The 14,966-nt window shown below is 47.7% G+C and overlaps 1 protein-coding gene across 14 annotated transcripts in view; it reads right to left on the minus strand.

The window, feature by feature from the left end:
* Window positions 1-14,966, minus strand: part of UBR4 (ubiquitin protein ligase E3 component n-recognin 4) — a 1,723,360-nt gene that overhangs the window by 241,186 nt on the left and 1,467,208 nt on the right. For all 14 annotated transcript variants that reach the window (XM_086921716.1, XM_086921718.1, XM_086921717.1 and 11 more), the window contains one exon: window positions 11,725-11,846. In XM_086921716.1, the coding sequence (XP_086777842.1) occupies window positions 11,725-11,846 (122 nt within the window). The remainder of the gene's footprint in view (window positions 1-11,724; window positions 11,847-14,966) is intronic.

A 14,966-nucleotide genomic window follows, 5' to 3' on the forward strand; every position in this document is an offset into this window, starting at 1 on the left:
TGGCAGACTACTCTTTTGGGCGAGCCCGCCTTCAACAACCAGTTGTCCAGGTATGGGAAGACTGACACCCCTGACCTACGCAGATGAGCTGCGACCACTGCCATCACCATCGTGAACACACAAGAGGCGCTGGTAAAGCCGAAGGGGAGCACTGCAAACTGAAAATGCTCCTGGCCTACCATGAACTGCAGGTAACGCCATTGGGCCGGCAGGAGGGGGATGTGAAAATAAGCGTCCTGCAAGTCCAACTCTACCATCCAGTCTCCAGGGTCCAGGGCAGCCAGGACCTGAGCCAAAATCAGCACCTTGAACTTCTCCTTCCGGAGAAAGCGACTGACCTCCCCGAGGTCCAAGATGGGGTGCAAGTCCCCCTTGTCCTTCTTGGGGATCAGAAAGTAGTGGGAATAACAACCACTCCCCACTTCCTACCCGGGAACGCATTTAATGGCCCCCTTGGCCAAGAGGGCTGTGACTTCCTGTTGGAGAAGAACCAAGTGATCCCCCGACAGGCGGTGGCACCGAGGTGGCATGGCTGGAGGGGAGGACTGAAAGGGAAGGGAATAACCCTTGTGGATTATCTGCAGCACCCACTTGTATGACAATGTCGCGCCAGTGGGGGAGGTGGTGGCAGATCCTGCCACCCGCCGGCGTGGGGTGCTCCACAAAACTCGGACTAGTAAGGTTTCGAGGTAGGAGCAGCGTGGGTGGAGGTGGACTTACCCGCACGCTGATTCCCCTACCCGCCTCTGCAGAAGCCGCGACCACAGCCACGCTGAAGCTGGTTCTGCACAGGCTTGTTGAAGGAACGTGCCTGGGTGCCTCTGCTCTGACCACGAAAGGAACGAAAACCAGAAGTGGCCGAGTTCTTAGCAGAAAGACCAAAGGACTTGGTTGTGGCCCTCGAGTCCTTAAAACGCTCAAAGGCACTGTTGGCCTTATCACCAAACAAGCGGGTCCCATCAAAGGGCATATCCATGAGCGAGCTATGGACATCGGGCGAGAACCCGGTCGAACGTAACCAGGCGTGGAGTCACAACGCCACCATTGTAGACATCGCTCTGCCCAACGAGTCTGCGGTGTCCAAACCACACTGAATGGTGAACTTAGCTGCATCCTTTCCTTCAGCAATCACCTGAGAAAGGACAGCCTATACTTCCTCAGGACACTGAGGCAACACCTGAGCAACGGTATCCCACACTGCGTGAGAGTAGCGGCCCAAAAAGCAGGCAGTGTTCACCAACCGTAGCCCCAAGCTGGCCTAAGAGAACAACCGCTTACCAAACTGTTCTAGTTTCTTGGAGTCCTTATTCGGCAGAGCCGTGGGAAAGGCACTCTCCGAGGTCGAGGCCTGGATGACCAGACTCTCAGGCATGGGATGGGTGATCAGAAAGGCAGGGTCGCCAGGCGCCGGGTGGTGGCGTCTGCCGACGTTTTTATCCACTGGAGCCCCCGTGGCCGGCCGCGACCAAGTGCCCTAGAGGACGTCGGTAAGGGCGTCATTGAAGGGAAGCAACGGCACCGACAAGGTAGACGCCGTCTGTCGCACCTCGATGAGGAGGTTGTTTGAGGGCCACTGTGGGGAGGTCGAGGTTGAGGGCCTCAGCAGCCCGACGGAGCACCATAGTGTAGGAAGCGCCCTTCTACATCGTAGGTGGGTGAGAGGCAAACCCCGGGTCAGAGTCGCCAGTCGCGAGGTCGCCAGTGTCTTCCAGGTGATCCACCCAATCCTCCTCGGAGTCACACTGCCAGGCAAGGGGGTCCTCCGATCCTTCACAGTCCTCCTCTGCCTCCGGCACAGAAGGGGCCGGTCGAGGCGGGAGGGCCCGAGCCGGAGAAGGGACGAACAGCGTCAGAAAGGGTGCCGAGAACGGCGCCGGCCGAGGCCGGACCGACTCCGCCGCCCAATGCGGATCCCAGGTCGGAACAAAATGGTCCTGGAACCGGGGCAACGGCGGAATGAACGGCATCCAGTGCGGCGCCGTGGGTGGAGCCGAGCTAGCACAAGTTCTGCTGTTTCAAGGTTGTAATCTGAAGAACTCTTCCCTATCTAAAGACTGTGTTCAGACCGCTGCTTTGATATTGCTGGACCTGAGTGCGGCGTTCAATACTGTATAGCACTCCCGACTTCTTGCCCGTTTGAGCGAGATGGGGGTTGCCGGGCTAGCCTATGAATGGATGGTCTCTTTTCTGGCGGATAGAAAATTCCAAATACACTGTCCCCCCCCTTAGGTCCACGTCTCGAGCTTTAAAACAAGGGGTCCCGCAGGGTTCCATTCCGAGCCCTACATTGTTTAATCTGTATATGGAACCCCTGGCTAGGATGGTGGAATCCTACGGGGTGGATATCGTGTCATATGCGGACGATACGTAACTGGTGGTTACTCTATCTCACAACCCAGTTGAGACGCAAATAATTTTTCTGCTTGTCTTGTGGCACTTGCAGCTTGGATGAAGAGCGATTGCCTCCGCCTTAATGGTAACAAGACCGAACTTCTGGTGATTGGTTCTTCTCCATCAATTTGGACATCAGCCTGGTGGCCCGCTGATCTGGGTCCTACACCCACCCCCTCTGACACGGTGGAAAACTTGGGTGTTCTCTTGGATACCAATCTTTCATATTCCCAACACATTGACAAGATGGAGGGGAAATGCTATGGCATACTGAAGGTCCTACGTAAAATCCTGAATCTCCTACCTATTACAGCCAGGAAAACATTAGTACATGCCTTAGTCACGTCCCACCTTGACTATGGGAATTCCCTGTTCTGTGGCCTAAGTAAAAAGGGCCTGAACCAACTGCAATATGTTCAAAATGCGGCGGCCAGGCTTGTTTTAAACTTGCAGAGGAAGTCATTGCGGAAACGTGCGTTACAGATCTTGCACTGGCTCCCCATGCGGGAACGCATCCGGTTTAAGGCCATGTGCATTATCCACCGTATTGCACATGGTAAGGGCCTGGCCTAGATCCACCTTCTGAGAAGGTTATCGAACGGGCCATAAAAGAATTACGCTCCTCTGGCGCAATGGGCCCTGATGAGCTTCCAATTCTGTTCTTGAAGCAGGACCCTGTTTCTTGGAGCAAGGTTTTATTTCCATTATTTAGTTTTTGCTTCATGAATAAAACTGTCCTGCCGTCATGGAAGGGAAGTATACTGGTGCCGCTGTTCAAGAAGGGCGATGGGAATGCCCCTAAAAACTATCGTCTTATCGCCCTTCTTGATGCAATCGGTAAGGTCTTTGCTAAATGCCTGCTGTTCCTGATAGACGAGTGGGTGTCTAATAACAACATATTGCCCCTTGAACAGACAGGCTTCCGCAGGGTTCATGGTACCCTTGATAATCTTACGGCCTTACAAATAATACCTGACAAATATGTGAGGGTTCGCGGTGGTGGGGTGTACGCAGCGTTTATAGACTTCTCCACAGCATTCGATTAAGTGGATCGTCCGCTGCTTTGGAGAAAGCTATCAGCGCATGGTATGCCTTCCAGCTTGTTGGAGCTGGTGTGTGCTCTTCACACAGATACATGGTGTAAAGTTCTTTTAGGGCAGCGGTCTTCAATCTGTGGGGCGCGACCCCCAGGGGGGTCGTGGAGTCCTGGGAAGGGGGTCGCAGATTCTGCAGAGTTCCTGGCATTGGGCTGAGGGTGCTCACGGCGGAGGTCTAATTCGCACCGAGGTGTGAAAAACATCAACGCCTCATTAACAAGTAAAAGGTCTTTTAAAGACCTTTCAAGTACTTGGGTGTAACTGTGTGTGTGTCCCTGAAGCCGTTTCAGCCAGGCTCACATACACGAGCTGGGGGGAGCTGGGGAGGGGTGGGGGGCTGGGGGAGTGGCTGTAGTGTAGCCCTTTGAGTTCAATGAATGTTGTGCACCTGGATCTGTGGGTCCCGTGACGCGTCCCCCGCCCCCAGCAGGGAGGCACAGAGATGCCCTCCCGTGAGCGGGAAAGAAGGAGGGCGACGATGCAGAGAGATACTGATCCCTCCCCACCCCCCCTATGAGAGGCACAGAAAAGGTGGGTGGATGAATGATGGGTGGATGGATGGATGTACGGCTGAAGGATGGATGGATGTGGATGGATGGATGTGGATGGATGAAAGGCTGAAGGATGGATGGATGTGTGAAAAGGTGGGTGGATGAATGAGGAGTGGATGGATGAATGAAAGGGTGGGTGGATGAATGATGGATGTATGGATGGAAGGATGAAAGGGTGGATGGATGAAGGATAGATTGGTGAAGGATAGATGTATGGATGGAAGAATGAAAGGGTGGACGGATGAAGGATGGATGGATGAAAGGGTGGATGGATGAATGATGGATGGATGGATGTGTAAAAAGATAGGTGGATGAATGAAGGGTGAATGGATGGATGAAAGGGTGGATGGATGAATAATGGATGTATGGATGGAAGGATGAAAGGGTGGGCGGATGAAGGATGGATGAATGAAAGGGTGGGTGGATGAATGATGGATGTATGGATGGAAGGATGAAAGGGTGGATGGATGAAGGATAGATTGGTGAAGGATAGATGTATGGATGGAAGAATGAAAGGGTGGACGGATGAAGGATGGATGGATGAAAGGGTGGATGGATGAATGATGGATGGATGGATGTGTAAAAAGATAGGTGGATGAATGAAGGGTGAATGGATGGATGAAAGGGTGGATGGATGAATAATGGATGTATGGATGGAAGGATGAAAGGGTGGATGGATGAAGGATAGATTGGTGAAGGATAGATGTATGGAAGAATGAAAGGGTGGACGGATGAAGGATGGACGGATGAAGGATGGACGGATGAAGGATGGACAGATGAAAGGGTGGACGGATGAAAGGGTGGATGGATGAATGATGGATGGATGTGTAAAAAGATGGGTGGATGAATGATGGGTGAATGGATGGATGAAAGGGTGGATGGATGAATGATGGATGTATGGATGAAAGGGTGGGTGGATGGATGAAGGATGGATGTATGGATCGGAGGATGGAAGGGTGGATGGATGTATGCAGGGCACAAGTCCTAAAAAAAAGAAGTGGGGGGACGCTGACGTCACGACAGGAAGTGATGTCACGAAAGGTGGCTTGCACAATCAGACTCATTGCCTCCCCTCGCTCACCCCTTAGATGCGATTACATCAGAGAAGCCAGCGCGTGAGCAGCGTTCTGAATGAGCTCCGATCTCGCCCCAGAGAGGCCAAAGAGTGAATGTGTGGCTCCATTTTCTCCAGTTATCGAGCTCCCGGTAAAATAAGTGGGGGGACGCCGTCCACCCGCGTGGTACCCCAACTCAAGCCCTGGATGTATGAATGGATAAAAGGTTGCATGGATGAATTATGGATGTGTGAAAAGGTGGGTGGATGAATGATGGGTGGATGGAAGGAAGGGTGGATGGGTGAATGGATGGATGAAATTGTGGATGGGTAAAGGATGGGTGTATGGATGGATGTGTGAAAAGGTGGGTGGATGAATGATGAGTGAATGGATGAATGAAAGGGTGGATGGATGAATGATGGATGGAAGGATGAAAGGATGGATGAAGGATAGATTGGTGAAGGATAGATGTATGGATGGAAGAATGAAAGGGTGGGCGGATGAAGGATGGATGGATGAAAGGGTGGGTGGATGGATGAATGATGGATGGATGGATGTGTAAAAAGATGGGTGGATGAATGATGGGTGAATGGATGGAGGAAAGAGTGGCTGGATGAATGATGGATGTATGGATGTATGGATGGAAGGGTGGATGGATGAAGGATAGATTGGTGAAGGATAGATGGATGGATGGATGGAAGGATGAAAGGGTGGACGGATGACGGATCTATGGATGGATGGATGTGTGAAAAGGTGAGGGGAAGAATGATGGGTAGATGGATGGATGAAAGGGTGGGTGGATGGATGTATGGATGAAAGGGTGGATAGATGCTGGATGGGAGGATGAAAGAGTGGATGGATGAAGGATGTATGTATGGATGGGAAGATTAAAGGGTGGATGATGTATGAATGGATAAAAGGTTGCATGGATGAATGATGATGGATGTGTGAAAAGGTGGGTGGATGAATGGTGGATGGAAGGAAGGGTGGATGGGTAAAGGATGGATGTATGGATGGAAGGATGAAAGGGTGGATGGATGTATGGATGGAAGGATGAAAGGGTAGATGGATGGATGTGTGAAAGTGTGGGTGGATGAATGATGGAGGGATGTGATGAGGTCTAACAGGCGCATTTATGGTTGTCAAAAGTTGATGATGAGGAGTACCAGTTTCTAGAAACTTTTGTCGGAAGGGGGTCCTTACGCCTAAAAAGGTTTTACAAGGGGGTCTCGGCATCAAAAAGTTTGAAGACCTCTGTTTTAGGGGGAGAAAGAGGGCTATCTAGGGTCATTCACTTTGTTAATGGTCTTAAGCAGGGTTGTTTACTAGCCCCCATTCTCTACTCTTTATATATTTCTAATCTTCCTTTGACACTTGCCTCCTGTGAAGGAATAGCTCCTATGTTAGGGGGCTCTGCGATTTCTAGTTTACTTTACGCCGATGATATCTTAATATTGGATCTAACCCCTAAGGGCTTAAATAACCGCTTACATGCCCTCCATTTATTTGCTGAATCTCATTTCCTTAAAATAAACATTTCTAAGAGTAAAATAATGTGTATTGCTGGCAAGAAAAAACCCAAAATTGGATGGACTGTTGGGGGACAAATGTTGGAAGTTGTATATAATTATGTATTTTTGGGGAAAATAATAACTAATAATTCTAGTGAGAAACCCCATATTGATAATACCATGCGGAAGGCAGTGGCCCAAGGCACAAGTTTACTATCCCTTTATACTGCCACTGGGAGGCGACATTTTTCCTACCTGCTGGAGGGATTTCGTGCAAAAATTCCGTCCTCCCTACTCTATGGACTGGAAACAGTGGATTTGGGGCAATGGGGTTTTTTGCAGCAGGCCGAGGGGAAGATTTTCCGGTATCCAACTACTACTAACAACGCATGTACAGCAGCGGCCTTCAGACTTGAGTTTGGAGTACGTAGTAGTTGGGCCCAGGGCCTGGTGGGATTGGTGCGATGGGTTGTCTGTTTGGCCAAGGGGGAAGTGGGGACCCTACAATGTCTTATGAAAAACGAATTATTGGGGTCTTTTAATGAATTCTCCCTTCTTGTAAAAATCTTTAGAAAGGCGTTGTCGTTTTTAAAATTAAATGAGACCTCACTTTTTTCACTATCTCAGGGCCAATTGAAATCAGTCCTGAAACGGGCCTCGTGGGAACTTAGTTTTTGTTTAGATAGGGAGTATATTGTGACAAGGAAGGGAGTCACTCCATTCATTTCATCTTGTGCAATTAAATACAGGCAACCCTATATATCCTGGAACCTATCTCATGGTGTCCGGCGGTTCTAGTTCCTGCTAAGACAGGATCTTCTACCTTTAAACAGACTTTTGGCCAAATGGTATGGTACTTCCGCAGCCTGTAATTTTTGCAACTTCCCTACGCAAGATTTGACACATGTACTATTTGTATGTCCCTCTCTGCTTCCTTCCCGACGCAAATGGTTGCGCCACATCTGTTTGAAATTGAGTATTCTAACCGTTAATGCTTTTGTACTTGCCCTTAATAACCCTCTCAACGAGATGTTCTGTTTTAATGTTTTTAACTTTTTAAAATGTTTTTTAGATATTTATTGAGGGGCCTTTCTTTGCAATGTATGAACTAAGGTATTATGTTTATGAAATCCGTATTGGTCTTTCTGCACAGATAATGGTACTTTGTAATTGTGTCTTTCTTTTATACAACCTGTATTTCTGTGATTATGTATTTTTATTTTGTGGATCTCTTCGGAGTTCCAAATCCAGTAAAATAAACTTGAAACTTGAGCCTGACCTACCTCCAAAAGATGTTAACCATATATCGTCCAAAACGCCTTCTGAGATCTATGGGCAGCATGCAGTTTACAGTACCCCGCATCTATAAAGCGCGGATGGCTGGGCGTTCCTTTAGGTTTCTAGCCAGCAAACAATGGAACAAACTCCTTATTGAGCTTCAGCTGGAACCGTCGGAAACGAGGTTCCGGCAAAAACTTAAGACTTATTTGTTCCCGGAAGATTAGTTTTGAGTCAGTGTCTCACCTCTCCTGTCCTTTCCCCTCATCATGGACCGGTCTTTGTTAGGAATCTGATTGGAATGCATCCCAGCGCGGAGACGCACTGTCCATAGTGTAATCAGGCGCTTAATAAATGTTTTTATTATTATTATTATTATCCTAATAAACAAGTTACTTGGTAATGTTCTTTCTGGTAGAAATGCTATGTACTTGCAGATTCCTAACAGCTTAAATCTCCTTTAGGCACCAGACTAGACTCGAAAAGCTGAATAAACTGTCCTTTGTTGATAGGTGGTGCTTCGGTTCCGACGCAGGTTCAAAACCACTCACGAGATGACATCACAGAGCCTTAGAAGGTGCCATCTTGGCAACTGATGTAAGTTCCCCATAATTTAGTCTAGCAGGGGAATGTATCCTGGCATGATGACCTTTAAAAAGTCAATGGATTGTGCAGCCAAATCGACTGTATGCAAGTCAGAGTAAAGGTTCTGATTGGCCACATCTTGCCCTTGGTACACACCTTCTGAAAACAATCACAAAAGTGGTCAGGGAGGTTTGGGACTACTATTTGTCCCATTTCCCACATGGATAGAGAGCAAGACACATTTGTGGAGCGAAGAGAAAGGCTCATTGAAAAGAAAAGAATCTTTCGCATTGTCTTAATCCTTCAACTCCCTCTCTGGAGTAGAAGGAAAGAGAAGAAGAAACCTGAGAAACAAAACTCTCAAGAGAGGAGGGAGCTGCAAAAAATATTGAGTCCCAAGGCGGCAGACGATGGTGGTGAGCAACTTGGCAGTTTACGACCGAAGCAGAAGCGGATTCAATGTGACCAAGATGGGATACTTAATGCCTCATTGAAGGGGAGCAATGGCTCAACAGTTGAGGATGCCTGCGTAGGATTCCTGTGAGGAAGCTATCCTTATTCTTCTCTACATGCAAAGGCCAAGTAAGGATCTTTACGGCCTTGCAAATAAAATCCATGAAAGGCATCTTCCTCAGTAAGAGGCCACGAACGACACTCCAGACCCTCTTTATGGTAGGTATCCAGGCAACAGGCACACTCTGTAGGGGTGTCAGTCACCACTATCCATACCAGTAGTGGAAGAATACCGCATGAATCTCTGCTGTCCTCATGATCATGGTAAACAATATGGAGTATCTGAATGCCTAAATAGTCATCAAGAGAAAAAGCATTTTGGGGACTCTTTCTCCATCAACTGTTGTGCTGTGAGTCAGGATCTGGCCAAAACAGCCTTTGTATTCAGAAAACGTACCACTTTTATTAAATGATCCTAAGTTTGAAGAGGGCACCGATACGGTCAGTGGAGCAATTGGTAAACCCTTTGCAGGGACATATCGCCCCAATCGTCCCACCCAAACACTCACCCATCATTAATGAATGGATGAAGCAATTAACAGCCTCAGATCATTGCCTCAACGAGATCACTGGGTATAACTCTCGACAAGAATCTTAACATGCAAAAGCACATTCGTGCTGCCACCAAAGGAGAGACCCTCCAAATGAACATTTTAAGACAATTAAAACCCTTTCTACCACCCAAGGACTTCAACTCTGCTGTCCAAGACTTAGTGATATCCTGGTTGCACTATGGAAGTGCAACCCTAGGCAGCTGGCCCAAATACATAACGGCCCGTTTAAGGGTCTCCCTCAACTCCACTCATCATTGGATTGAAAACAAACAACCACATCATCCCTAATTTAAAAGCGCTCAACTGGCTCCCCATACGAAGCATGAATTCAACGGAAAATGTAATGCATGACCTACAAAGCCCTACACTTCAATACCCCAAGCTACCTTGCTCAGTAGTTTGAACTTTCTTGTGGCTCCAGATCTTTTAGAAGTGTCAGCACTTTACTGCTGAAACCACAGAGATTTGCTAAATAGAAAACCTACAATAGGGTGCTCTCTGGCATCACACTGAAAATGTGAAACTCCATCCTGCCTGAAATCAGATTGAATCCCTCAACAGCATCATTCAAGAAAGGAGTTAAACTCCTACTAATGAACAAATATCTGCCCTTGATTCTGGAACTCTTCTCTGAGCTTACCAGGACTCCTGATTACTGCTCGCCGGTTATACAATTGTTGTTGATTTATCTGTCTTATCATTGAGGTGATCCCAACCTCATCTGGGATCTGCCATATCTTGTACTGTTTATCGACTATTAAAATTGGGCCTGAGCGCAATATATAAAACCCTCAAACAACAAGAAGGCGGGTTGGTGCTGTAACAGTTTAAAAAAACGGATAAATGGGGCCGACTGGAGATAGGGATCAAGCAGTTGGCAGAAGCCCGGTCGGTTTTGTGGGGCTCACAGTCACACCAGAGAACGGAGCAGAAGAGAGCCAGCACAGCCTGTGTGAAATTCACTATCTGTGCAGTCCGCGCCGAGAGCTGGAAATTCTGAAAATGGCTGAAATGGGCTACAGGTCCAGAGTAACTGGTGGGACCGAATCCAGTGCTGGTTGCATTTCTCCTAAAGTAGGCTCTGAAAAATTCTTTGAAGCTGGAGATATGGTGCAAAGCCTTTGACTGGAATACCTACTCAGAGTGACACTAAGAGGTGAAGAATTCCTCTTGTGATTTTTCTTGTGCTTTTTCCTGGAGGACTTGTCCTTGCCAGTGGTCTGCCTTGAAGAATACCTAGTTGACGGTAAGCCGGAGGAGGACCTGGATCTGGAGCAACAGAGGGCCCAGCTTTTGTCTCATGTCTGCCATAAAGAGCTTTGCCTCCCGCTCCTTGATGGCCTTGGATTTTGTTTACGTCCATTCACCTAAGACAAAAAGTCATGAGGATCCAAGAGCAGCATCTCTTGGACAGGACAGACATGGTTCAAATGCTGAGCTTTTCAGGAGACTGTTGAAAACATTACAAAAAAGACAAGTTATGAGGAAATGTTCTGACTAGAAGCTTTCTACAGCCCTGTGATGCTTGATGGCTTCCGGAGCAGAGGCACCACCAGGGGCGGCTCTAGGTTCATGGTGGCCCTGGGCAGGGAGCGTAGGTAGGGGGCCCAGGAAGAGGGGGTCCGGGTGGGGCGGAGGCCAGTGAAGAGGGGGGGTCATGGTGTTTGGAAGTTGTATAGAGCCAGAGGCCACCAAATCCCTGCCAGGGCCCCCCCCACAAATATGTATCCATCCTCAGAGGATTATTATATTAAGGATATATATTGATGTGGTGGCCCCTGGGATGTGGTGGCCCTGTGCAGGTGCACAGCTTGCACATACCTAAGGCCGGCCCTGGCACCACCTATCAGGGCAGGAGAGCTATTTGAATTTTTTGGATCCAATGTGGCACCTGAGGAGAGCCAAGAAATAAGGGATTGTAAGTAGAAGTATCAATCAGAAACAATGATATGCAAAGCTGGTCTCCTCGAGTAATGAACAGCACTTGCAGACAGTTCAGTATTTTCAAGACTGAGTAGTAGTTAAGGTATTCAGATAGCTTAAGGAGCATGGAAATACATAGATTCAATACAACTAGCAGTGTTGAATGCTACAAGTTGCCTTGCTCAGGAGTCAAATTTGCAAGCAATTGTGAGCAGTTAACAGAACAAAGAAAAAGAAAATGAAAAAAGTTCAGCAATCTAACGCACCGGATAGATGATGCTACAGAGCCTCTCAAAGATGAAGACAGGCGTTCTGTAATCATCCAGGTTGTACCTCTTAGTGGTTTCAATACAAACTGCCATGAAGGCCTTGGTTTCAGATTCTGTGCCTGCAGGGGACAAATTACAAACAGTTAAGAGTTTTGTTTAGGTTAACAATGAGCAATTAAACAGAATTCCAACATCAGTAAAAGTCACCCTCAAAAGAGTAAGAAAAGTTCCTCTTTTATAAAAGCGGTACCCTAGGACCGGGATTGTCAGATTCACATTTAGAACAAGGACTAAGTAAGATATTTATTTTTCGGTTTACAGAACACAGTGCCTAAAGCCCTGTCTAGGTATAAAGCAAAACAGCCCAGAACTATGTTCCAAATGACAGTGGCTCTTTAAGACGGTGTCAAAGTACTCTTGTAAAGCATAGGTCTCAGAATGTAGTGCACCAATTGTTTAACAACAAGGAACAAGTTACTTACCTCTGGTAATGCTTTTTTCTGGTGGATACCATATCTACTTGCAGATTCCGGACCTTTTGAATATCCCTGGGGTCAGTCTGGATCTGGAAACTTTTCAACAGCTCTCCCAATGCCAGTAGGGGATGCCTGCTCCATGAATGGTTTGGACGTGTTGCCCTATGATGTCACTTAAGCCATAAAGTGCCCCCACTGGGGTGCTGACTAATTACCATCCATTTTTTAGGGTGCCTTTTAGGTGAATAGGTGAAGCCAAAATTTTACTGAGATAGGTGCAGTTTTCAGCAATATGAAGAATATAAAACCACAGAATTATTGGTAGACACCCATAAAGCTGGGATGTGGGAGGGTCAGTGAGAAATCTGCAGGTAGACATAGTATCCAACAGAAAGAGCGCTACTGAGATTCCACACCTTTTGAAAAGATTCCCCAAGCAGTCCCACATCAGGTGGTAGGTGCATGTCTGTAAACAGCAAAAAATTCAGAAGAACTGAATGAGTGAAGTGACTATCCCTCCTCACTTCGGAATCTAAACAGCGTTTCACAAAAGTGTGAAGGGAGGACCAAGAAGCTGCTTTGCAGTTATCCACCACAGGCACTCTTGCTAGCGCTGAAAAAGATTTGGCTCTTGGAAGAATAAGGCCCAATAGCAGATCTTGATGCACAGGATTATCTATCTTGACAATGTCGTTTTTTGGACTGCCTTACCTTTCATCTTTCCAGCATATCCCACAAAGAGTTGATTATCCAGTCTGAGTTCATGTATTCTGTCTGCTTAGAAGCTGACAACTCTATTGGGATCAAGAGGATGAATTCTTTCCTTCTCATTTGTAGGATATGGAGGAAGGTAAAATGTTGAAACGGGTGATGGACTGACCTATGTGGAAGGGAGAAACCACTTTTGACAGGAAGTGATCCTTGGTTTATAATACCAGTTTGTTTAGGCAGAAGGTAGTGAAGTGGGGCTTTACAATCAGCACGTGAAGTTCGTTTATGCATATTGCTGAGATAGTGAGTAAGGTACGGAAAGGTGGTTAAGCGATAAGACAGCAAACTGGTAATGTTCAGATCTCACCATGAAGTGAAGGAACTTCCTGTGCAACTGCAGAACTGGGTTATCAAAATAAGCATCCTGCAGGTCAATCTTCCGCTTCCAGCCCAGCAGAACCTGAGCTAGGGATAGGATTTTTAACTTTTTGTTTTGAAGAACCAGTTCAAAACCTTGATTTATGTGATTGTTACAAAGTTTGCCTGTGTGGGGTAGGGGGTGGGGGAAGGTGGTGATTGTTTGAAAGGTAGGATACACAGCCTTTCTATAACTTGTAAGACCTAAAGTTCTGAATTAATGATCCTCCATGCTCCATGCTAATGGAAAGGAGGATACCATGATAAAAACCAACACTGGTGCGATGAAACTAGGGCCCTGAAAGGGGATGACCTTAACCCTAGATATCGGTTCGCAGAACGGGGAGAATGGGTGGGCCGGTAAGGAATCTAATACTAACTACTGTTTCTTACAGATATATCGCTATCGAAGGTAGGTAACTTGTGCATCTGAAAGAAACAGGTTAGTATTAGATTCCTTACCTTAGAATAGATACCCCAGCAATACCAACCCCAGAGGTGGGTCTGCGAACCAATGATCACACCAGAAAGTCCTGGAGAACGGAACAGCTGAAAAAGCCATCTCTCTGAACTTGGTTGTCCAGGCAGTAGTGTCTTGCAAACGTGTGCAGCGAGGCCCACGTAGCTGCCTGACAGATGTCCTGAAAGGGGACTCCCTGGCCCAGGGCAGTAGTAGCCGCCGTGGTCCGTGTGGAATGGGCACAAAGCCCCAAAGGAGGCTCAATTCGAGCGAAAGAGTAACAAGCCTTGATGCACAAGACAACCCATTGCGAAATGGTCCGTTTGTGCACCACCCGTCCCTTTTTAGCGCCCAGGTAACCAACAAAGTGTTGGTCATCCACCCGGAACTGGCGTGTGCGATCCACATAGAAGGAGAGCGCACGTTTTGGGCCCAGATGATGGAGCCTCTCTTCCTCTTTGGAGGGATGCGGCGGCGGAAAGAAGGTGGGCAAATTGATGGACTGCCCGATGTGGAAGGCTGTGACTAATTTGGGCAGGAAAGAGGGTCGCGTCCGCAACACAACTTTGTCCGGATAGACTGAAAGGAAAGGAGGCTTCGATGAAAGAGCCTGGAGCTCACTCACTCTCCTGGCAGAGGTTATGGCAACCAGGAAAGCGGTTTTCAAAGTAAGGAGACGAAGAGGACAGTTATGAAGTGGCTCAAAGGGAGCGCACATCAGAAAAGTTAGAACAAGGTTCAAGTCCCACTGACGCATCACAAAATGAAGAGGAGGAAACATATGAGTGATGCCCTTCAAGAACATATTTACAACCGGGGACTTGAACAAGGAGGGCTGATCAGGTAGCCTTAAAAAGGCAGAAATGGCAGAGAGGTAGCCCTTCAGATTGCCCAGAGCAGAGCCCTGCTGGGCAAGAAAAAGAAGAAAGAGGAGAACCTCTGAAAGAGGGGCAGAAAGGGGATCCACAGCCTTTGCTGTGCACCATGCCACAAACTTGTTCCACCTGCAGGCGTATACCGATTTCGTGGAGGGACGCCTGGCTGCCAGAATGACATTACAGACTTCAGGAGGCAAGTCAAATGGCCTCTACTGTCGCCGCTCAATCTCCACGCATGTAAGTGGAGACTGGACAGGTTCGGGTGGAGGACCGTCCCCTCTGCCGCGACAGAAGGTC

This window comes from Lissotriton vulgaris, chromosome 5 (assembly GCF_964263255.1).
Source record: "Lissotriton vulgaris chromosome 5, aLisVul1.2, whole genome shotgun sequence".
Lineage (NCBI taxonomy): Eukaryota > Metazoa > Chordata > Amphibia > Caudata > Salamandridae > Lissotriton > Lissotriton vulgaris.